The sequence below is a fragment of the Onychomys torridus genome, chromosome 11, assembly GCF_903995425.1.
Source record: "Onychomys torridus chromosome 11, mOncTor1.1, whole genome shotgun sequence".
Taxonomy (NCBI): domain Eukaryota; kingdom Metazoa; phylum Chordata; class Mammalia; order Rodentia; family Cricetidae; genus Onychomys; species Onychomys torridus.
In genome coordinates this window covers 28,292,100-28,317,234 of record NC_050453.1, presented here as the reverse complement: position 1 = coordinate 28,317,234, position 25,135 = coordinate 28,292,100, and the positions used below count along the sequence as shown (strand labels likewise).

General features: G+C 43.8%; 1 protein-coding gene across 1 annotated transcript in view; it reads left to right on the top strand.

The window, feature by feature from the left end:
• Positions 1-25,135, top strand: part of Ildr2 (immunoglobulin like domain containing receptor 2) — a 75,525-nt gene that overhangs the window by 26,122 nt on the left and 24,268 nt on the right. Inside the window, exons 4-5 of the mRNA XM_036202690.1 lie at positions 8,694-9,026; positions 9,808-9,927. Coding sequence (XP_036058583.1) covers positions 8,694-9,026; positions 9,808-9,927 — 453 coding nt within the window. The remainder of the gene's footprint in view (positions 1-8,693; positions 9,027-9,807; positions 9,928-25,135) is intronic.

Genomic DNA, 25,135 nt, shown 5'->3' with positions numbered 1-25,135 from the left:
GTCCAGGAAATGTGTAGTTTTTGGTGGTTTGTCTGGCCAAACAAAAACCTGGAATGTTCTGTTACTAAAAAGGAGGAAATGGATGTGTCTCCCTCTTTAGCAGAATGAGTGTGAATATGCTTGTGTAACACTAAAATAGTGTGTATTTGGGTCTGGAGTTCAGGGGAAGACCTAGACAGGAAATACAAATATAACAAGTTGACAAAGATTGATAGGAACTTTCTTATATGTTCCCCGCCCTTTCTAAATGGCTGACGTTTGACCCATCTGAAAGAACCAGGATGGTTTCTAAGGTTCCTCCGCACTGCAAGATAAAGGCTGACCTCTTTCAGTACTGGTTTGGTCCTGTTGGTACAGCACACAAGCCAGCTAGACGTCACCCATAGTTCATTTCAGATCTGTGAATGCTGGGACAAATCAGATATATGTCTGGCTTTTATCTACGTGGTAGTGGCAGAGTGAGGAAGCATGGCCCAGCTGGAGACATAGGAAGTATGCTTAATGAGTGGCGAGATCTGTGTGCACAGGCATCAGAGCTATTGGCAGCCAATGATAACTAGGCCATGAGCCAAGCCCCCCTGGGTGGCATTGAGCACAATCCAGTCTGAAATGGGGACATGGTGTTGACCTTTGAGATTCTTAGAAGGAAAACATAGTAGAATGTTAGCATAAAAGAAAATAAATTTCAAATGGTCTGTCTGTTTACCCCATAACTAATATAGCTGAAGGATTCAGGTACTGAGGTAGCAAAGAAGAGACACTGATTCTAGCCAGTTCAAGCAGGGGAGAAGGTTTTTTTTTTTGTTTGTTTGCTTGTTTTGTTTGTTTGTTTGTTTTGGAAAGAACCTGATTGACTTGAGGAGTCAATTGGGAAACTTAGAGAACAAAGCTCAGGAAACAGTCAGCTACAAAGGTAATGCCTACTACTACTCTTAGTAAAGACTTTATTTTATTTTTTATCCTTAGTTGATCAAGAAGATGGTTTCTACTTCTAGAAGAAAACTATCAATCTACATTTTCTTTGTCTTTAAACTTTTTAACCTGCAGCTGGACACTAGGCAAATGCTCCCATCCTGGATACTCAGGGATGTACAGTCGTTCTCTACTTGGCTGGACTATGGGCTAACCCCACTGGAGATATGTGCATACCTTCTATTCACTGCTTACATTTAGAAAGCCTGCCCGTCGATTGTCTCTTTTAAAATGTCTTGGAAGATTGAGACAACGTGTTTGAAACATGAAACAAATGATAAACTTTCTAGGACAACCATAGAGCAGGAGAAGGAAGATTTAAAGTGCCATACTGAATAGAGACACACCTTAGCAGTCTGTGGGATACTCTGTGGAATGAGAGATTTGTCAAGTCTGCTTTGGAGACTTGAAGTTAAGTGATGGGTAAGCTTTGTACAAAGCTTCTAATGGTGCCTGTCTCCAAGGGTGCTTCTCTGTGACCGTTAGCAGTGATTTGCTTCTCTAAAATGGGGGTGTGACTATAGAACTAACTGCCTCTCAAAGATGCTGGAGGAATAGCTAACAACAAGTGGAGAAAAGGAACTTGAAAAAAACGAGGGTGCTAAAATAAGAACAGCTTTGCTTTAGAATTTGCTTTTGTTATTTCCATAAGAACACAGTTTGTCATATATAGAATTCTTTTCTTCACACGAGAATTGGGGTAGGACCCTATTTTGCAGGCACTGTCTGTACTCGGAGCTGACTGTCACTAGTCTGGAAATAAGCCAAGAGGGTAGCTGCTGTGCTGATCTCTCACTACGCACATCTACTTCCAGGCAGCTTCCTAGGTGTTGGCCAGAATCCATGCTCTGTGCCGAGGCCCACCTGCTAAGAAAGCTATTCATACTCACAGGTTCATGGGTGCATTCATTTGCTCATTCACGCCACATGTTTCTAGACTTGAGCTATATTCTGTGGCTTTGCTATATGTTGGGGATGTAGACTCAACTAAATTCTGCCCACTAACCTTGGGGACCTTAGAGTAATAATAGAGGCAAGGTTAGATTAAATGTGCCAAGATCTGGAATTTTTTCTTTTCTTAGTGTTGCTAGAGCTTAATGAGGTATTTTAAATACATTTGACAGGATTAAAATACTCATGGTCAACTCTTTTCTGGAGACCAGGAGACAAAGTACACGCAAGAATAGATAGTCTGAGAATGACGACTCTTTCCTCTCCAAATGTACTACCTGTGACCGTTGATAGCCATGTGGTGCTTCCTTCAGCCAGTGTTTAACTTTTTAAAGGGATTTTTGAATTTTACAGGTGTGCTCTGTACCACACACACCATCCCCTGCTCCTCCTTCTTTGCCTTTTCCTTACTTTTCTCTGCCTCTCTTCAGTTTTCTGGAATATCTACCTTAGTTTGGAGGGTGGAACTGATTCTTTCTGTACTGCGAAAATGATTAAGAAAATCAAAACTCAAGCTCCTTAAGTTGATACAAGTGCCTGAGCTTTCCTACTGCTAGTGCCCAAGCTCAGAACATCAGCATCCCCACTGTATGTCAGAACCTGAGCTCAAAATGCCTGCTTTCCCACTGTGTGCCAGTGCCCAAGCTCAGAATGCCTGCCTTCCTACTGTGTGCTAGTGCCCAAGCTCAGAACATCAGCATCCCCACTGTATGTCAGTGCTCAAGCCTGGAATGCCTGTCTTTCCACTGTGTGCCAGTGACTGAGCTCAAAACACCAGCCTTCCCACTGTGTGCAGTCCTTGTTCCCATGCTTCCCACAACTCCCTCAGTGCTTCTCTCTGGCTCCAGGAACTCAGTTCAGCTATGTGTCCTTTCATTATAGACAAAGGATGAAAAATTTATAGCTGGAGTGTACGTGGGACCAATCATGGATAAGATCCGTCTTTAAATTTTAGTGTGGGGCCTGGAGAGATGGCTCAGAGGTTAAGAGCACTGACTGTTCTTCCAGAGGTCCTGAGTTCAATTCCCAGCAACCACATGGTGGCTCACAACCATCTGTAATGAGATCTGGCGCCCTCTTCTGTATACATAATAAATAAGTAAATAAAAACAAAATTAAAAAAATTTTAGTGTGTGTGTGTGTGTGTGTGTGTGTGTGTGCATGTGCACATACCACATGTATATGTGAGTGCCCCTAGAAGCCAGAAAACGGCATTGGACCTTCTGCAATTGGAGTTATAGGTGGTTGTGAGCTGCTCAATGTAGGTATTGGAAACTGAGCTCAGGTCCTTCGGAAGAGCAGCATGTGCTACTAATTGTTGGGCCATCTTTTGAGTCCCGAGAATGAGATCTTACATCATACCAAGGCATTGAAACTTGGGGATTGTATCCTGGAGAGAATGAGGAATGAGTAGTTTTCAAAGCAAGGAACTGGAGTGTTTGATAATGAGATTGATAGGGATGATACGATGTGTCTAAAAAGAATGCTCTAGAAAAAATGTGGAGTGTAGATTGGGTTCGAAGTAGGGAGGCTGCTCGGGCCACTGTTCTCATACACAGGTGGTAATGCAGCCTGTGTAAAATGATGGTTAAGAACTGTGGAGCCAGGCAGCCTGGGCCTCAGCCTCACTGTCACCTGCTGCCCTGACATAGTAGACAAGGGTACGCATATTCTTGGAGCATCAGTTTTTTATATGTAAAATGAGTGTGATAATAACCCCTGTTTTATAGGCCTTTGAAAGAATTCATTAAAATGCTAGAAGACAGGGATTTAGCACATAGTGCCATGTAGACGTAACCGTCTTGTTAAATAAGAAACACAGATCCACTCAGGCAGTGACGAGGAGGTCATGTGGCTGGGTTTACAACCAATGAGAAAGCAGAACAGAAAGTCTATTAAAAAAAAAAAACAACACACAGAAGTAGCTCTCTAGTGGAGAGGAAAGACAGCAGAAGCTGTGAAGGGTAAGGTTTTCAGCTTTCAGCTATTGCTCCGACCTCGTGGCTTTTAACTCTGCAATTGGATCTGTGTTTCTTATTTAACAAGACGGTTACGTCTACATCACCACACAACTATTACCTGGTAGGAGGGACTAGAGACCTAGTTATAGTGGGAATAGAAAAAATTCAAGTATTTAGACTTAGTGACTAACTGAATGAGGTCAAAGGCAGAGAAAAAAATCATCAAAGCTGCAGTTTTTACCTGAGGTTTATTAGTTACTTTTGCCTCACTGTGACCGCACTTCCCAACAACTCACAGTTTTGTTGGGTTTCAGTTCATTGTGGAAGAGAAGGCATGGTGGATAGTACCATCATGGTTTCAGATATGACTCAACTATGCATGATGGGATGCAGGAAAATACCCAACCCTTCAGAAAAGGGACTGTCATCGGGGTCTGGGAAAAGCAAGTGGAAGTTTTGGGCAGGACAACTAGGATGCAAATTAGCACACCAAAGTGGGCACAATTTCTGAATGAGGCAAACTAGGATGAGAACAAAAGATGCTGTCCCGTGGGCACAAGGAATTCTCTCACCCCAGACATTAGGGTTGGGGTCAGAAAAGCAGTTCTAGACCTTCATCTTCTTGTGAGGATGGGTTCCTGATGAATGGGGTCAGAGCAACCTTGGGAGTTGAATGGTACTCACCTTACCGTTGGAAACCTACAAAATGGAGACAGGAATTGTCATTTTTAGCTTTAAACCTTAACAGTTATGGTCCTCAAAAGTCTAGTAAACTGATACTCAGAACTCCTGGTCCTTTCCTCTCAAATGACCCAGCTCCTTCTTCAGTACAGGGTCCCATTGTACCTGCATGTGCATCTATGCCAATACAGTGTGTGTGCACGTACACACACACACACACACACACACACACACACACATACACACACACCACTCCATTCTGACTTCAAAGACATGGACTAGTGAAGTGATGAACACAGCCAAATACTATCCCCCATGGAACTCCTAATGATATATTCAGCATGCTTGTATATAATCCAGCTTCTGCCCATTCTGCCTTTTTCACACTCAGCATCTCATCCCTGGCTATCTGCACTTGCCTAGCTTGGGGACCACAGCTCCACAGAAGACAATAGATACTTCTTGATAGTCACGGCAACAACAACAGTGTGGGAGCCCACAGAGGCTTCCTAGTGAAAAATTACTCAGAACCAGAGAATCTGAGCTTGCTTTACCCAGCAGGGCTGCATATGGAGATGATTTGGTCATGGGTATGTTTACCAGGTGTTTGGAAGGGTCTTCACTATGGGGGGTGGTATTTTGCCTCTCCCCTTGGCATATTATAAAAAGCCATTTTGAATAAAAAATAAGGCTGTTGGGTGTTGATCCAGGCCCCCCTGAAGCTATCCTAAGTTTCTATCTTCTCCTCATCTAGGTCTATCTTTCTAGCTATCATTTCTTTTTCTTTTCTTTTCTTTTCTTTTTTTTTCAGAGCTGAGGACCGAACCCAGGGCCTTGTGCTTGCTAGGCAAGCGCTCTACCACTGAGCTAAATCCCCAACCCCTATCTATCATTTCTTAATGCCTCTCTCCACCTAAGAACTCTTCAAAAGGTAGAAACAGGTCGGAGCTGGACTCCCACAGTCTCCCACAAAGCAGCAGTTGCTTCTTTTCAGTGCTTAATATATATCATCCGCTACCATCAGTATTTAGAATAAAATGTCAGTTAACCTTTAAACAACCCATAAGACTGTTACTATTATTATGGTTTTACTCATGAGAAACCTAAAGCTCATGAGTTGTGTAACTTGTCTACTAAGTCTATGTAGCTGGATTCTAATTTAGGACTGATTCCCAAATCCAGGCCTTTAACCTCCATGCTGTAAAAAGGCAAATGAGTCTGAGAATGTAGTTCTTATTCTTTGGAGCATGAGTTTGTGTGTCTATCACGGAAGAAGCTGAGAACTGACTAACTTCTATTAATAATTGATCAAGAGGGTTCAATGTCTTGGCTTGCTCAAGTGGCTGATCTCATTAACAGAGACCAGAGCTGCTGAGGAGGTTATTCTCAGCAATCATCTAATGAACAGAACCCCAAGCTTGACTCTTAAAAAAATATAAGAGTACCTAACATTTAAAACCTGAACAATGCTTTTATGGTACACTCTTCCCCCTTGCTGATTTAATTTACCCTAGAGAGGCTAGGGGTTGTGATTCCCCAAGTAGAGTCTCAGCAGGGTACAGCACAGAGAACTGGCATGGTCAAGTGCATGGCGTATCCTGGCAATAGTGCCTGTGTCTCATCCAAACGCAGAGATCTATTAATTGAATCCATGTCACCTCTCTGCTCCATTTATATCTCCTGGAAAACTGGAATATGAATAAAGCTTCTAAGTATTTCAGGGCCAAAAACTGGTGCTGTATCATTTAAGGAGTAACTGTAAAGTAATGTATGTTCCTATTGTAGCGATGTGAGTCAGGGAGAGTGAAATTAGCTACAGCAACATTTGGGGTGGGAGGTTGCAGCTGAGCTTCCAGATGGAATTGTTATTTACCCCTCGACGGGGCTGGTCTATGTAATGTGGGTATGTATGATCAAATCCGATGATAGGAGATGGTCGTTGAGATGCGGTGGCACTGGAACAGGAAGCAAGGACAAAGGTGAAAACGGTGAGGGGTTGTCACGTGAGATCTACCTCTCAGTGAACCTCTATTAAGTCTGTTCCTGGAAGGAGCCCAGTGAGATATTGTGTCTGTGTTGTATCCCTGGGAGAAAGCATTATGATACTTACTGGGTAGGTGAGGAAAATGAATCTCAGATTGCTACACAGATTTTAAGGCCTTGCTACTAGCATGTTGCCAGATGATATTCCAAGCCCTTCCTGTTTGGTGCCAACACTATTTTAATATACTATGCGATCTATGACTCACTTACTACTTTCCTCTGCAAAGCCCTCAAAATTCTCATACTAATAGTCATATATTTGCTCATCCATTCCTTTATTTATTCATGGGTAGCCTCCAAGCACATGGCTGGTCCAAAACACTCTCTTGTGCTCACAACCAAATTCCATGGAATGACAAAATCATTTTCTCGTAATGAGACTTAGGGCCTGTGTTTCTCACTGTGCCTCTCATGGAGGAGGGATACGGATCTGGAAATCAGGAGACATGAGTACATCTTATCCTTGTCAAGGCTGCTTCGGTAAGGAGGCCTGTTCCTAAGAAGTGTGTTTGAGCTATGAGAGTGAGTGCTTTGTACTGTAGACACAGAGGAAAAAGTTATCAACCAAAAAGCACCCTTTCTCACCTGTCTCAATGCGGCAGTTCTAAGGCAGAACCTGCGGCCTTGTGTTGGTTGTGGTGGTGCATGCTTTTCATCCCAGCACTTGGGAGGCAGAGGCAGGTGGATCTCTGAGTTTGAGGCCAGCCAGGTCTACAGAGTGAGTTCCAAGGTAGCCAGGGCTACACAGAGAAATCCTGTCTCAAAAAACCAAAACCAAAACCAAAAAAGAAAGAAAGAAAAAGGAAAAGAAAAGCCTCCTGCTCCAAGCTACCTGAAGTCAACTTGGCAGTTCTTGTATTCAGCTCGGAACCTTTTCCATATGTCTTTATTATTCTCCTATTCTCTGCTTCTCATCACAATTCCTTAACCCCCCCCCCCTTTTTTTTTTTGCTTCTAACAAGTTTCTAGGCTCAAAATTCTAGACTCTCCCATCACTTAGGGAGTTGTGTCCTCATTGCTTAGGATTTCTAGATTTCATTAGTGAGTTTACACAGGCTCTTTGTCTCTCAAATTTCCTTGGTCTCTCATTCACTGTAATTACCCTGTTCTCTTGGCATCCCTTCTCATCTGATTTTTGTGTCTTTTCTGCTTTTGATTACTCTTAAAAGATGTTCAAGCTAGTCTACTGCTTTGGATCTGAGATCTCCTTTTCATGAAGAGAATGCCTTTCTCCTTTATTGCTTCCCCTTCTCTTGGGTCGCCATCTGGAAGGGAAGTCAATGGCTTTTGAAGTCATACTTCCTGATTTCATTGTTATTTATCAGGTATTTGCTCAGCAGCCCTGGGCTTCATAATCCAGGATGACAAGACAATATACTATCCTTTCCTGAAAGAGCATGAAAAGAAATCCTCACAGAATCGTTACAATAGCTGTGTACACAAGAATATGTTGCCGACATGAGGGAGGAAGGGACAAGCCAGTCAAAGGATGCATTTTAAGAGGCCTTTGGATTGGGTTTTGAATGATGGAGAACAGATTTCCGAGGGAAGTGAAGCAAAGCATTCCAGAAGCAAGGATTATCATGTGGAGATGTGGACTAACATGGCTCAGATTAAGTTGTTGGTATTTGTGAAGCTCGGTGCTCAAATAGAGTTATGGCAAAGGGATGAGGCTGAATTCAAGAAGCTAGCTGATTGAGGTTAGAATGCCTTACCAAATGTGGTGGTTAGATGAGACCTAGAATAACCTGGGATACAGCCTCTGGGTATGCCTGTGGGGGTTATCTGGTTTAGGTTGTGGTGGGAATACCTACTCATTGTGGGTGGCATCATTCCCTGGGCTCAGAACCTGGACTGTATAAAAAGAAGATCGCAAGCTAAGCGCATTTATCACTCTGTTTCGTGACTGTGGATGTGGTGTGACTGGCTGCCGCTCCCACTCTTCTGCCTTCCTTAGACGGTGACCTGAAACTGTGAGCCCAAATGAATGCAGAGTGCGGGTGTGCGGAGGGATGATGTGATCACGTGGTAAGGGGAGGCCCGTGATAGGGGCGCGGCTTGGACGTTTTTCTTTCTGTTTTGCAGCCCTGGTGGAAGGCCTGCAGGTCACAGTGCCCGACAAGAAGAAGGTGGCCATGCTCTTCCAGCCTACCGTGCTCCGCTGCCACTTCTCCACATCCTCCCAGCAGCCTGCAGTGGTGCAGTGGAGGTTCAAGTCCTACTGCCAGTACCGTATGGGAGAGTCCTTGGGCATGTCCTCTCCCGGGGCCCAAGCTCTCAGCAAGAGGAACCTAGAATGGGACCCCTACTTGGACTGTCTAGACAGCAGAAGGACCGTTCGAGTGGTAGCTTCAAAGCAGGGCTCGACTGTTACCCTGGGAGATTTCTACCGGGGCAGAGAGATCACCATAGTTCATGGTACCGGTGCCCTTGTTCTGAACCTAGAGAGTGGGAGGGAGGTCAGCCTTTCCATTCCTCAAGCATCTGATCTTGTGGGAGAAGGGAACGTCAAGGGTCCTGGAGTATTGCTTTGGATGACCGGGAGGGGAGTGTAGACGATGTAGAATGCAGGGAACACAGAAATAAGCCCCGGAGTTGCCTTTCAGAGCCTGACCTCAAGTCTTAGAGATAGATGGTTTTCAGAACTATTTGAAATGAGTTTTAGTGGAAGAACTTGAGGCAGACATTCTGTACCTGGACATTGCCCTTCCTGCCCTTTACTGACCCTGAAAAGTGGACTTTCCTAAAGATTCCCTTTCCTGGGGAAGGGATGTGTGCATACAAGGTACAGAGCCAGGTAGAGGAATCGATTCCACCCTCTCTCTGGTTCCCTAAAGCTCTAGATAAGAAAATGTCACAAATCTCATGACCTATTCGATCTTTAAATTATTTGAAGAAATCAGTTTGTTTCTAGGAACCCAGAATTATTTGGGAAATTACCCGATTCTTAGGCGCCATTATAGGCCTAATCCAAAGCTATCAACTACTCCTGAAAGTGGGCTAGAACTAGATCTATTTGTGGCTGTATTCTGCTTCTCTTGCCTGAAGGATGCTAGTATGTATTATTTTGTTCAAAATTGAGCGAGCGTTTTCCCAACCACTATCCAGGAAAAGAAACAGAATTGTGTAGATGTCCCAGAAGGGCGCTCCTGTCCCAGGCCCCCTTGTTGAGTGCCTTTCTTCCCCTTTGTGATAACAGATGCAGATCTGCAGATCGGAAAGCTCATGTGGGGAGACAGCGGGCTCTATTACTGCATCATCACCACCCCGGATGACTTGGAAGGCAAACATGAGGACTCCGTGCAACTGCTGGTGTTGGGTAAGTGAGAACCAGGGGAGACGTTGTCATCTTTAGATTGCTTGCATCGTGTCCCCTTCCTCCCTGCATGTATTTGCAGACTGCATACATGGTCTTCATCTTTTGTGCACAGACAGGCCTGTTGGAGGGTATTCTCTTTCTGAGTAGTAGCTGTGTTTACCGTGTCTTGCTTCTGGGAGGCTATGACTCTTTCTGGAGCATTGTAGAAATGTTTCTTGTTTCCTCAGTGACCCTCTCTTTCCTGTTTTCACATTTAGCCCTCTCTTCCCCCTTGTCCTGTTCTTGACTTTTTTATGTGGTAATTAATTGTTCAAGAAGACGCCAGAGGCCTTTGAAGTATGGTACAGCCTAAAGAGAGATAAGAAGCCACTGGTGTGCAAGCACTTCTGAAGACCCCAGGAGTCTTTTCACACTCAATTGTCTCTACTTGAGATAATCAGGAGGCAAGATGGCTGTAAACTGGAGAGTCTAGTAATAAAATGCACCCCATAAGAAGAGCTATTTAGACCTGCGCTAGTTTAACTGGAGGGGGAAGCATCTGAGTTATTTTCAAGCAAATACATCCAACCCTTATTAATATTAACTGCTTCCTAACTGGAAACGCCTTTCTCTGCCTACTTTTCCTCTTGAGGACTGGAGGGATGTTAGTGGGAAATGGTCTCTTTGAAAACTGAGTGCATATTTTGTGTCTTATAAAAGCTGGCTAGGTAAAACAGACAGACAAACAAACAAACAAAAAACTTAGATTAAACCAACACAGAAAACAAGAAAAAAAAAAAACCTATATCAATTGTGTATGGGGGGAAAGTCATTGATGATGTACCCTTTAAGCCATGATTCAGAAGACATTTTTTTAAAAATTTTTTTTCTTGTAGCCTCTAAAAGTTAGCTGACATTAATTTGTGGGAACATGCAAGAATTCCTTGTTTGAAAGGAAAATAAAGTTTAAGACTGGGGGGCTGGAGAGATGGCTCAGAGGTTAAGAGCACTGACTACTCTTCCAGGCGTCCTGAGTTCAATTTCCAGCAACCACATGGTGGCTCACAACCATCTGTAATGAGATCTGGTGCCCTCTTCTGGCCTGCAGTCATACATGCTGCATATATAATAAATAAATAAATAAATTAATTAATTAAAAAAAGTTTAAGACTGATTTTTACCCACTCACTGTGAGAAACTCAATACCCAAGGATAAAGTAGCATTTTCTGTTTAGAATTTTTAGTTGTCTGTCATGACTTTGACAAAGCAATTGCTTTCACGTCTTAGTCTTACATTTTACAAACTGAACTGAGGTAATACTGGCCTTCCTTGTTAGAAGGTTGACTTGAACATAATCCTTAGGGCCAACACATAAACTATAACTGCTGTGGCTTGTAGGAAAAAAGAGATTGAAGGAGTGACAGTCTTACATGGCAAGGTAAAACTTGAGATCTTCAGTGGCTTTTTCAAGTCAGACAGCGTCTAAGAGATACATTTATGCCCAGGCTCAGGACTCCAACAGCCGAGTCTGCAGGAACAAGACGTTAGTTTAAACCTGCAGTTACATAGTTGTGAGCACAGCGATTTGACTGAGGCAGCCATCTGCAGAGAGGTAATTGTGTGTGTAGGAAAAGGAGGCCAGGTAAAAAAAAACACTCGAGATAATTTGGTTCCACTTCAGCAGATGTGGGGGAAGTGGAAAGTTGTGCCAACTGAGGATGAGCTCAAATACACGGTGGACATCCTTCTGGATTAAATCCAAGCTAACTGTGGGTTGAGGATGCCAATCTTGGGGCCAAAGGGGGTCAGCAGATGGTAAGTGAAAGGAAGGCTTGGAAGACAGTGGTCACCAGCGATGGGGGAGAGATGAGGAGCAGAAATTAGGCTTGCTTCGAGGAGAACCCTGAATGGAAATGAGGAACACTGTCATCAGTGCTCTGCATACGATCAGGGCTTCTACACCCATGTACCCGAGGGACACATGCTGCCCTGTTCCGCTCCACACTAATTAGAAATGTCTAAACTGCCATAGTTTTGCCATGGACAATTTTGGGCAACATTACCTATGTTAATTATTTAAAGGAATTGGTTTCAATCTATGAAATTCTTTGAGTGTTTTAAAGTACTAAATGCAAAATTCAGAGGCTTGATCTTTGACAGCCCTTCATAAAATTTTTCAAAATACTGTCACATTAAAAATATAGAGTTGTTTGGTTGTTATATTCTGTAGGCCACTTTGTTTGACGGTCTTTTCTTCTGTGAGACTAGGAAAGCAACCTGATTTCTTGGTTCTCTGTCAAAGAATGGAGTCTCCTGGAAAGATTTCTGGGGTTCACAGTTTGCTAATTACAACAACATGAACTAATGGTTATTGAATTTTCTGTGAGGAATGGCTCGTGGATTCATTCTAGTAAAAAGGCACTTGAAGACCAAAGGACTTGTTTTCAAATATTTGGGATGAAGTTTTGTACAAGAGGATTGGAACATACTCTGTCTGCCTGGCAGGTGGCTCATTAGTGGTAGGAGAGCAGAGCAGGGGTTGGAAATGGAGTCTGCTGAAGCACAGATGAAAGGTATGAGATTCTGAACCAGAATAGGGAATGGAGACACCCTAACAACAGTTCTGAGATCAAAGCAATCGATCTTGGGGCAGTATAGAAGGCAGTGAGAGAGATAAGACAAACAGGATACAAGGATTCTAACTAGGTGGGTAACCAGCCATCCCTTTTAACTAAGAGAACATGGTGGGCACGCAGGTATAGAAGCAGAGGGATGAGTTTAGTTTTGGACATATAGAATTTAAGGAAGGCTCAGATGCCAATGGTCACATCTGTGGGACACCAACAGAGCTCTAGGGTCTATGTTTCATTAGAATATTTTTCATAGATTGAATCCAGTTCCTTTAAGTAAGGAATGTAAGTGTTACCCAAAATTGCCCATGGTAAATTGCTTGCTGACAATTGCAACTGTAAGTCTGGAAATCAGAGGAAAGTGAAGGTAGGGGACAGTGGGTTTAAGAATCATGACCAACAGATAGGCAGAGCCATGTGAGAGTAGATGAGTCACCCTAGATACTGCTATAAAATGAACAAGGCCAAGAATAGAGCCTTTGGTGGTGTGTGCTAGATTTACCTCGTGAGAGTGGTAACACGGATACTATATGTGTACTTGTCTTGGGTTCCTCCCAGCACTGAGAATTTCTCAGTGGCATTGAATGATGGGCTCTGCAGAGCCAAGGACCATTATCTCTCCATGTTTATATCAAGGAGGGCTCTACCCTAAAGACACTTTAAAATGACAAAGGGCAGAATCTAAAGATGGTCTTACTTTGTGCCTCTTAAACGTTACTGAATGCTATATATGTCTTTGTTGAATGCTATATATGTCTTTGTTGACTTGACACAATAGACATGTACAAGTGAGATGATGTGGTTTGATTTCATTGGTCACAATCTTCATCTAGGTATTTAAGTATTATTAGTGATGGATCCAGCAGAAACTATGGTTGAAAGTACTGGTTCTGGTGAACTGAAGCAAAAAAAAAAAAAAAAAAAAAAAAAAATGCATTGGAAGATATCAAAATTGAAAAGAAAGCTAAAGAACATACCTTTTTTGGAAAGAACTTATTAGCTTTTACACAAGTATCAGTGACGTTTCTGCCCAAAGTTTATTTCTACATTTGCTGTAGTCAGATGAACAGTTCCTGTCCAAGTGGTGGCTCATGGGTCTAGGCTTCTCTTTGGTTTAGCTCTGCTGTGTTGGAGACTTTTGCTCCCAGCTAAAGGAGGAGTGGGGATGGGGATGAAAAGGAGAATGGATAAATGGATGAATGGTCATCTAGGGCTTTTTAGGGTCTAGATTTGGTAGTGACGTGGAACACTTCCTTAGTCATTTTGTAAACACCCCAGAAAAAAAAAATAACAGTTGTTAACATAGCAGTTATTCTCAGCACTGTCAGAGATGCTCCAGGGCTCCTGGGTTTATGCTGCAGAAATTGTTGGAAAATATCTTTAGGGCTCCCTTGGTAGAAAAAAAGAAAACCAAGCAAACAACTTAAATGTTATTTTCCCAACAAAAAAAAAATAGCCTTAAGAGAGAAAGCACAAATGGCCCCATTAGGTCAGTTGTCCACTGCTTAGCACTGGAGATTAGAGCTTCCTGGGGGTAGTGCCCCAATATAAAGAGAAGGCATACATGAACACCTCCTCCTGCCTCACTTCCCCGTGGCCAAGTAGGTATCAGCCAAAGAGATGGCAGCATTGTGACCACCACTAATGTTAACTATACACCGAAATTAACTCACAATGCTTCCCTATAATACTTCTATGGGCTAGGAGAGTAGGAATTAGTCCCTTCATTTTTTCCAAATTAAAGAAAATCAGTGCCCTGCTTTTATGATTGCACACTAGTTTTTAGAAAGTATTGATGATTAAACCCCATTGTCTTGATCTCTGACTTTATCTGCTTTCACAGTACCACAAATCCTATGTGTACTGAGACACTATGGATTAAGCTATGTACTAAAAAACGTGGTTGCTGCTAGGGGGTGTAGGTCATGATTTCTACTTGCCCTGGGCTTGTTTCCTTGACTCTCTACATTTCTTCCTTAAACTCTATATAACCATTGACTTAGGCCTTCACTTCAAAGGCACAGTTGCTCTGGTCTCCATTGAATACCTCCCTGCTGAGCATGACTCACCCCTCTTCCTACCCCATACACCTGAACCTCTCTCCGTGGCTGTGGATGCTTCCTTCAGAGGTTTCAGAAATATCCAAAGATGTGTGATTCATGGAAACTGGAGGACAACCACTGCTTCGACATTAAACAGGAAACCCATCCCAAACACCCTTTGCTGTCTTTTTGATGATTCAGAAGATAAAGTCTTTCTGAAGCTGGAAAAGCACACAGTGTTTTGGTGCTTTGAGATGACAGTGACGGATACCTTAGAAATATTTAGACAGGGTGGATGATGGTAGGGCTGTACCAGCAGACAGTCACTGAAGGTGGGGGTGTCCAGAAATAAACCACCTGAGGTTAGACATTGGTCTGGCATCGGTGGCAAGGACTGGGTGTTTATAACCTGGAACCATGCCAGTGTTTGGTTAGGAATAAAGTTCCCTGGGGCAGCTCCAGCGGGCAGGAAAAAGACTTCACCATTTCAGGAAGGCTCATGCAGGGAAGTTATTATTTTAAAATCTAAAAGCAGATCACCTTGTTCTTACTTCTTTCTATGGACAGTATAAGGGCCTGACCTTTTCTTTCTGATGTCTCTGGTGGAGGCTTGTTGTTTAAAGGCCTTCAATTTTAAAAGGGGGGACAGAGCCTCTGTGGAAATGAGGCTGAGTGAACCTGCCTCTAGCCTGGCATTAGCATAAGAGGTCATGAGCCAAAGGTGCTTAGATTCAAGCTAAGGGAGATGTTCCGAATGGTAAATAACAGGTTTTCCAAAATATTATAATGAAATTATGGGTGGTTTGGAGAAATCACAGAAACTCCTTCTCTGATGAGCTTTAACACATAGAACAAGTTCAATCCAGGTTGCCTAGATACAAGGATAAACAAAATGGCATTCCAGAGACCTTTCAATGATTTTTTCCACTCCATTTCAAAGACCCCGGATTTCAAAATTAATTCTCCATAGAAGACAATTCCTCCAATACTATTCAATGCTTTGTTTTGTTTTAATACTCTTTCTGTCTCAGAAAAAAAAAATGATCATGCTTATTGATCATACTTTAAACCAAACAGTAAAGTACAGAAGAAGAACTTATCCCTGAAAAGCCCACTCTTTTGAGCTGTCATGTTTTCCACAGTTATTTTGATTGCAAAGGATGGAAGCTCCAACGAACTTAGGTGCATCTTTTTGGCTTAGGTAACAAGCAAACCCCGGAGGTATTCCTAGCTTCGATCAATGAGTTCTGTTGGCGGATCAGTGTGCCAAAGAGCTGGTCTTCTCCTTGCCTCCACCTCCTGCTCTTTCCTTAGCATCATTTTCAGGCAGGCTCTCTTCACATGAAGCAAAGAGGAACTGGACAGGCCCCTGCTTCCGTCTGCCTCAGGGGGACAGAGCTCTGCAGAGTTCCTGCAAAAGCTCGGTTGTTGAAGGGATACAATCAACCCCCATTTGGGGCTGCAGAGGGAAAGAGAAGCAGTTTCCTAAAGGAAACTAGGCAGTTGTTTCCAAATGAAGACGAGAGGGATGCCAGGCAGGCAAAAACACACACTGTTAACATTTTGTGGAATTCATCATCAGTTTCTGCTTCTTTATGGGCCAAATGTAGTGCTAACTGAGGAGGCCAGAAATAGGTGTGCTCTCAGCAGGTCCTTGTGAGTAAGCACTAATTTGGGATTGATTTTTTTCCCCCGTAAATACAATGCTGCAGAATTACCTTTGTTTTCTTGTCATGTTCCTATTTTTTCTTCCATCTCCTCCTGTGACTTACCCAAGAGTACAGCATCTATTACCTAGACAAGTGAAGGAATGGGTGGGCATAGATTTTTTTTTTTTTTTAATTCAAGCTATTTGCAGTCCTATGTCTGGTATAAATAAACGTCTCTGTTCACTGGTATTTTAAAAAGCCATTATGAACTGAATAAGTAATCAATGAAATTTTGTGGGGGGGGGCATCTCCTACAAGGTGACTCCAGGGATATTTAATGGAAGTATTTCCTAAGATTGTGAAGGAATGTCCTAGCACCCACCTCTGCTAGCACCCACCCCTGCATTCCTGCAGTTCCAGTTTGGACCCTGTTCCACATCCCAGTGATTTTAGTTCAGGCTGTTCAGAAAGGCTACTTGTTGCCAAGACTCCCCTTCCCCCTCCTCTCCCTCTTTGCCAGCCACAGCCTGGTGCTGCTAACCAAGGAGATTTGCCTATTAGAAGAGCCTCAGCTCCCAGAGTTCCCATGGCAACAGCCTCCTTGGAGGTCTTTGTTGCTTGCTAAAACTTTGATCTCAGAGTGGCTGCTGCTGTTTCTCTCTGGAAGATTTACAAACAGAGGAAGAAGGGCAAAAGAATTGGAGAAGAAAAAAGTTTACTCCTGGCAGAGGGAAGAGAAAAAAAAAATGAATTACAGAAAGAGCCACACTCTGGCCATAAGTCTGGAGAGAACCTTTGGAACATCTTAGGGGCTGTGCCCACATTTCATTTGTAGACTTGACCATTTTTCAGTGTTTTGGACTCACCCCTAGCAAATGTGGGAACATCCTACTTCAGCACTCACCTGCACCTTCAGGATTCTAGAGGAGCTGAGACAACCCCACAGACTCCCAAGAACAGAGGGACAGAAAATGAGGACTGGGTTTTTCTAGGCAATGCCCTGATCTCTCTCCTTCAACCTCTTTGTCCTAGCTCTGGCTGGTTCAGCCCTAAACTTGCTTAGATATCTCGGTTGTTCTTGTTTTTATAAGAAATGAGAAAATGTGTTGAAAGGATAGAGGAGAGAGAAGGGCCGAGGAGTTACTCAGGCATCAGGAGGAGTCCTGCCTCCCCTTGGTGACTGTAGCTAGGAGAAGAGATATGATTCCTTCAGAGATACAGGGCCATGCCTTTCACGCTCTGAAAGGACTTCTCTTAGCTTCAAGAATTCATTGCATAACTCCAGTCTTGCTCAGTGATGGACGCCACAGAGTGGATCAGTATTGCTTCAATTCTGACTTCTGTTTCAATGAGGCTAAAAATTTAATGAGTGTTTTTAGTTGTATTGGGATCCCACACAATGAAGATACAAAATTCATAAATAGCCGTCTTGTCCCTATTAAAATTCTGTGTCTTTTGTGAAGACAAAGGTTACAGTTTGGCTGTGATGGAAGAACAGCATAAGATAAACCTAATGTTATGCTTGGATAGTAAGTATCTAGGCCACTGATTCTCAGTAGAGGGGTGATTTGCCCTCTGGAGACATTTGGCTGTCTGGTTTTACTTGCCACACTCACCGGGAGTTATGAACCCGGTGGGTAGAGGCTGGGGAAGCTTTGGAACCTCCTCTAATACAGGCCGGGTCACAGACACTCACCCCTTCCATCTGTGCTCTCAAGCGCCAGTGGTGGTGAGTAAATTTCTCTTTGGATACAGGAGGTGGTCCAATGTGAACAGCAGAGGCTTTGGGGCCAGACAGCCCTTGGTGTGCTAATATGAACTCAGTTTCCCAATCTGTAGAAATAGGAGAGGGGTCATAAAAGTTACACTTAAGACCTATTGTTAAGACTAAAAACTCAGCAGATGTTAGTTTCTTCTCCTACCCTGCCATCCTCTGCATGTCTCACCATCCCTAATCTAAGGGTGTTAGTTATTTGGCGCTCTTACCCTGAGAGGAAATGTTCGAAACACTACAAATCCACAGAAGAATTTTTATTAAGATAGGAGAAAAGAGACAGACATGACAGGCCTGTAGGAAACACACGTGGTGAAGAGAAAGGAGAGAACGGTGCAAAATGGCACCTGCTTATAAAGGGTGGGCCTCGCGTGCGTACAGGAGCTCATGTGGCTACTCCATGCATGCGCATAGATCACACGCAACCATGTAAAGCCACGGGGTCCTAGTCACGTGAGATATTTTGACCCGGAAATGGCTATTTTGAGCTGGAAATAACTAGGCAGAAGTGTCTAGGTCTGCTGGGCATGCCCACACTGGTGGGCATGTTGTGACTTCATATCAAAGGGAACTCTCTTTAGGGACATCTATGCTGGGAATTCCTGCTGAACAGCTGGTTTTCCCTAAGCACAGTCCATGGGCACTTAGGGATTTAATGGGCCCCTTGTGAACTGACCCACTAGGAACAGACTCATATTTTCTCAATAACACCTGAGCCCCATTGAAATTTCCATGATGGTAGACTTGGGGCAGCTTGACCCAACACCCATTTTGTCTTTGGGTTGCCTCATTTTGGTTGCTATTTGGAAGCCCGCCTTTTCTGAGAGGATGGCTCTTAGCTAACTATAAGGATTGGATTGCAGAGCTTATTCAGTGATGTCTAGTGGCATTTGGAGGAGACCCATGACTTGGATTAGGATCTATCTGAGTGGGCCTGGGAAGGCAGTGACAAAATTTATAATCTACACGAGGATACGCTTAAGAGTGAAGGGTGAGGGGGAATGCCAGAAGTAATTTATGGCAAGTCCAGGAGCAAAACACTGGCATTTTCTAGAACTGGTTAATGGTGGTTGCCCATCTCAGGAGCTTCCTGTGGTTTGAACAAAACAAAATCCTGTCCGCTCCCTTTGGCCAGCCCAGCCCTTACAGCTTGCTGGCATTTCATTTACGAGGACTTAGGGATGTATGTCTCCCTTCATTTACATGAATCAAGCATTGCGGCCCAGCCAAAGCATGGGGCCTTCACAGTGCAGTAGTTGGTTGGAAAATATATCCTAAGATTTCTGCCCTGTCACAGCTTTTCACTGCCCTGCGACGTTTAAGAAAACAAATGAGGCCTGGCAGGCGCTCTTCACGGTCCCGGGTCCCTCATCCACCCCAGCCAAGGCTGGAGCTGAGCCCCGCCTCCCCTCCCTCCTCACATGCAGCCCAGCTCACTATTTTTTGCCTCACTTGTTGCTCATCCCTGTGGGAGGAACGGGCCCTTCAATTAGCGTGCATTCCTGACCACCGCGGTTGCCTTGGTTACCCCGGGTGGCGCTGGAGCAGCTGGGTCAACCCGAGCGCTGTCTTTGTGGTCTGCAGAGCCAGCGCCCGCCAGCGCGGGGGCGGAGATGCGGGGCCCGCGCTGGAGTGGGTGGAACTGGGAAATCGGCTCAGCCCTGGGCGGAAAGAATAGCAGCCCCTCAAAGCCGGTCAGGAGACAGTTCCATTCTCTTCAAAGCCAGCTGCCGCTATTCAAGCGTGCAGGTTTGGTTCAGCGGAGAACTGTGCCTCGGATTTTGTTGAATTGGCTTCCCAGAGAGGGCTCTGGGAAAGGGTCCATGATGGAAGCCCCTTATACTAAGAGAGGGCTGGCCACCAAGGAAAGAGCAGGAACTCTGGCCTTGCATGACCTCTCAAGCTGTGTACCCTGTTGGCCTGCCTGTGCCCTCGGGGGCCTCTCCCCTCAACTCCGCACCCACCCCTGCCTCCCTCCAGGGAAAGTAGTGGTCCCTGAATATTGGATGTAGTGTGTGTGTGTGTGTGGGGGGGGTGTCTTTGCGCTAGTCTGTTTCCAGCACAAATAAGTTCAAGAAATCACACTGGTCCCCTAAAACTCAATTTCCCCCTTCAGTGGCATCGCACCATCCTCATCAATTTTAAGTCAGTCTGGTTCTCTTTCGCATTTCACCTCAGACCAAGTCAAGCATACTATATTACTAATGGTATTTTCCATCCATTCACTCTCCCAGGGTGGGAAGTGGGATCGCCGCAGCACTTTGCACAGCCTAAGTACCTTTGCAATCATTTTTATTATTGTTTATTAGTTTGCAGCAGCGGTGAATGCCTTTTAATTAGATCACACTGTGTTATGATGTATCCGGTAATCATTTTCTAGTTGCCGCTGTAAGAGGTGCCGAGAGTTTAACAATCTCCAACATTTTCTACATCCAAAATATATACTTTCGTTATATAAGTAGAGGAATTCCAGATGCACAAATTGACTGCAGCCATTCAGTTCAAATGCCAGGAGACTAAGAAGAGCTTCCTCTACATCTCTACAATAAGGATAAGTCAAGACTGGTACTCGGTGACATCATGAGGGTAAGAGGCACAGGTGGAGTGAGTACTCCGACTCCCAGCTTGATTTTTAGGCAGCTGTGTGACTTTCTTTAAGATTCTTAACCTCTCTGGTTTTTTGAAAACACCAGGTGGGGGCTGTAGTACGGACTAACCTCAGTGGTCCGTTTTTAGCAACAAAATATGACTTAAAATGTGTAAATAGAAGAAATCTGGAAGCATTTATTACCACTTAATTGCAAATGATCCAATAGTAGTCATTTTACAGAGAGAATTCACTGTCAGAATTATTCTCCTCTAGGTCTGTAATTTAAAGTGAACTAAAATATAAAAGACACAAAAAGAAAAAAATAAACACACGAAATGCTTAAATACACAGTTTATAAATATATGTAAAGGAAAGGGAGGCTCTATCCACACTTGTGACAGATAGTCATAAACTATATTTATTGGAAGCATGGTTGCCATGGGAATATAGAATAAAAGCAGGCATGTGTGTGCCCCTGGGAAATTTCCAATATATTTGGCATTTTAAGTAGCCATAGAAACAGCCCTTAAAGCATAGCCATAGAAACATCTTTACACATACATACAAGGTCCAGAGGAAGAAGGCATCTGCTGTCCTCAGAGACGTAGGAAGGCAACCTTTTGGAGGATTTGGAGCAGAGTGCGCAGAGGGTGGGTACAGTACAGCCCTGAAGACAGATCCAGGGCATCTAAGGAAAGCTTGGAGCAGATGAAGCCGGGATGTGCACTAAACACAAGGGGGAGCAGGGAATTGCAAGGAACTGGGAAGGCATTTGCTGTCGTCCTAAAGAGAAAGTTCACTCACATGGTAGGTTGGCACACCTGAGAGCGTCTCTGGTTATTTTACTCAAAGAAATGGATAGAGGTCACTGTATTCTGGGCATCATACGGATGGAAGAAATGCAGTTATCCCACCCTTCCACAAGTTTCTCAGCACCCTGTCTTTGCCCATTGTGTGCCAAGGAGCCGGATTTAGTTTCTGAAAACAAGTTTGTAGGAAATCTAGAACTTCACCTTCCTTTACGCTTGGAGGGATTGAACTATCAGAACTTGAATGGAAATGTGAAGGGCATGGACAAAAGCAATCTCTTGGGGTAAAATTTATATTCAGATTACATCTCTATAATGAACTCTTTGAAAATGCACTAGCTTGGTTTATTTTCATTAGTGTGGAGTGGGATGGTGCTTCCCGACTCTTAGATGGCAAGATGTTCTGTTGCTTAAAGTACATTCTTGGTTTGCTGTACATTGAAAAGTGCTGTGTGGATGCTTTGGCAACTGAACGCTTCCTTCATACTCCCTATTAAGAGCCTACTGGATTGGGTAGAAGGCACTATATTGAACAACACATCAGAAGCCTAGCTAAAAACCCAGCCTACCAAGCTGTGGGGATTTGCTATTGGAAAGCCTCAAAGGATCCAATAGGTGGATGGAGGAGGGGGTCTGGATACTGGGTTGCTGAGATGCTAAGCTTAGGGCATAGTCCTTGTCCTAAAGGGGCTTCCATCCTGCTAATGGAAGCACATGTTAAGGAATCACTGCTGAGAGATCAATGTTCTGCTGAAGGTGTGTGCAGTGTTCCCAGGGGAGCTTGGCAGAGGAAGCAGCTTATTGTAGCAGCCATCCAGGGCTCTGTCAGAACATATTTTGGAGTCCTGTATACTGAGCAATAAGTGCTTGACCAAGTCAATTCAAACACTTGTTTTGCTAAAGAAAGCAATGAACTTCTACCTTGAGGACCCTGGCTACCAAGAAAAGAAATGATCACCCTGGAAGAAATGCCACAAGGAAGTGAACTATGAAATGTACAAAGACAAAGCTATGAAACAGAAGTAGAAAGTGTGGCAAGGGCTGTGTCTCGGCTAAAGCCCCGACCAGATGGATCCTGATGTCCAAAAGACAAAGGAGATAGCTACCAGGTCAAAACACTTGCTGAGCAAGCGTGAGGACCTAGAATCTTTGTAAATGCCAGCTGAACAGACTTCTATAGTCCCAGCACATAGAAGGCAGAGACAGAGGACACCAGAGGAACCTGTCTGGCTAGGTAAGCCAAATCAGCGAGCTCTAGGCTCTAGGGAGAAACCCTGCCTCAAAAAATAAGGTAGAGAGCAACTCAATAAGACGCCTGATGTCAACCTCTGGCCTCCGTGTGTGTGCACACATGAACAGATACCTGCACACACACATGTGCCCAAGCACATCTGAACATATACACACAAACACACACACACACATACACACACACACACACACATACACACAGTCAAAGGAGGCTGGCAAAAACAGACATAGCAGGAAGAAGGTCCTTTGAGATTAGTAAGTCTTATGACGAAGAAGTAAGTAACTAAATTGGAGTTCTTATGTTGGTGTTTGAGCTTCACAGGTGTGACTAAAAATGAGCCTCACAAGCAACTCTGCTCTGTTACTGCTCCCGTCTCCACCTGACAAAATATACACATCTTTGTTTGAGTGAATGAATGAATGAGTGAGCTGGGGACATTTGGAGGAGAGCTGGTTTTCCAGGAATATGTGCAAACAGCTCAACTGGGGATACTTGAAAGTGGCAATGTGAGGGAACAGCTGGATTTGACAATTAGGAGGTAAGATATGCAAATCGTGCATTCACAGTGCGTGTTTCTACTCTGAGCGTTCAACCCAAGGACCACGTGTGGCTGTGGAGTGTAGACCAGCATGCTACGAAACCGGTGCTTGTATGTGTGCATGCACAAGCTTTTCGTGTGATTGATGCATTTGGCTTATTCATGTGGAAATTTCCTTAAAGGAATGGATTTTGCAAGCCTTGCAGAAAACTGAGTGCTTACATGAAAACCATATTTTCTACTGATCGCTTGAGCTTTGATTTGAAAAGAGTAAATACGGCCTTCTATCCAGAGGGTCTGCTTCCCATCTTTCTCTCAGACATTAAAGTGACTTGTAATTACCTCTCTTAAGCTGAATCCTGGGAGAATAACAGTGATTCACAGGCATGGTAAAGCGCTGCTGAAACCCAGGGTGTATTTACCGCTATTGTTTCCACACTCTTAAGATCAGACCTTCACTGGATGCTATAGAATAGAAGAGACGATAGCGCATTTCTAACTGACAGTAGCGTTTCTTAGGAATTGTTAGGGAAGGAGCTGGAAGAAAATGGTTTTCAGAAATATAAAGATTCCAGTATAAACTCAATTTTTAAAATGCTTTTCGCTCCAATATTATCAGAGTTGCGGTGCAAAAGCCAGAGAGCTCTGTACCCCCATGCTGTTGATATAGTGGTCTTGTCTGCGATCCCCAAACTCTTACCATGTCTTAAATTCTAAAGACATTTAATTTTACCCACTTTACTGCAAGACTCTCTCATTCATGCCTCCCTGGGGCTAACTCTACTCAAGTGCATTATGGGAAGCCTTGACTGTTGCTTCAGGGAAAATGAGAAACTTGATGTAGACCTCCCTGTTGGAGTGTCAAAGTTTGTGAATTTTCTACGCGCATTTCTGATACATTCCCTCTTTAGTTTATAGTTTGTAGTTACAAAAATGAGATCGTCTAGAGTACAGAATGAAGGTCTGTCTCTTCGATGTTCTCCTATGGTGCCCATTCTGGTTCCCCAGAAGGAAGAAAGGCAAAGAAGCAATGTGTAGTACTGTTGTTTTGAAATCTTAATTTGAATGCTGGTAACCAGAACTGTCATTCTGCATGTGAAAGCAATGTTAGAACACTGTCAAGGTAACCCAAACAGCCTATGGGAAATCCAGGTTTTTCAGTGTGTGTGTGTGTGTGTGTGTGTGTGTGTGTGTGTGTGTGTGTGTACGTACCTCTTTGGAGGCTTCACACTCATGATCCCAGGGTTCCGTACAGACCACAGACATATTTTGTTTGGCTTATCCACTGTTTAAAAAATATATGAAGCTGGGCGGTGGTGGTGCACACCTTTAATCCCAGCACTCGGGAGGCATGTGAGTTCGAGGCCAGCCTGGGTTACCAAGTGAGTCTCAGGAAAGGCACAAAAAGCTACACAGAGAAACCCTGTCTCAACCCCCCCAAGAAAATATAGAAAAAAAATGAATTAATTTGCCTCATGATTTAAAATCTGAATATTTCACCATCAAATCTGGGGTGAATATGAGTAGAGGATCACCTAATACATTCCACTGGGCAACTGTTGGCTAGAGTCAAACAGTAGTGCCCCCCAAAGACACTGCAGTTTGTCACCCCCTCCATGTTCTCAGTTGTCTCACAGGTAGCCAGCTGCACTCACTTGCACCACCAGCTTGTTCCTATGCACATTTGGGTTCAAATCCCATTCACTGAGTATCAGAGTTGAGAACTAAATATGGTAACCATATCATTAATTGTCCAAATGAGGATATTTTGCAAGCACAAATCAGTGCCTATTAATAATTACATCAAGGCCATGGGCATAAATCAGGACTCTCTCAGAAAAAAAAAATCAAGATATACGTACACCGTTCCATCACAGTCCTTCCATCTACTGTGAGAAAACTGAGACCAGGGAGGGAGGGATTTGCCTGAAGTAGTTACCAAGT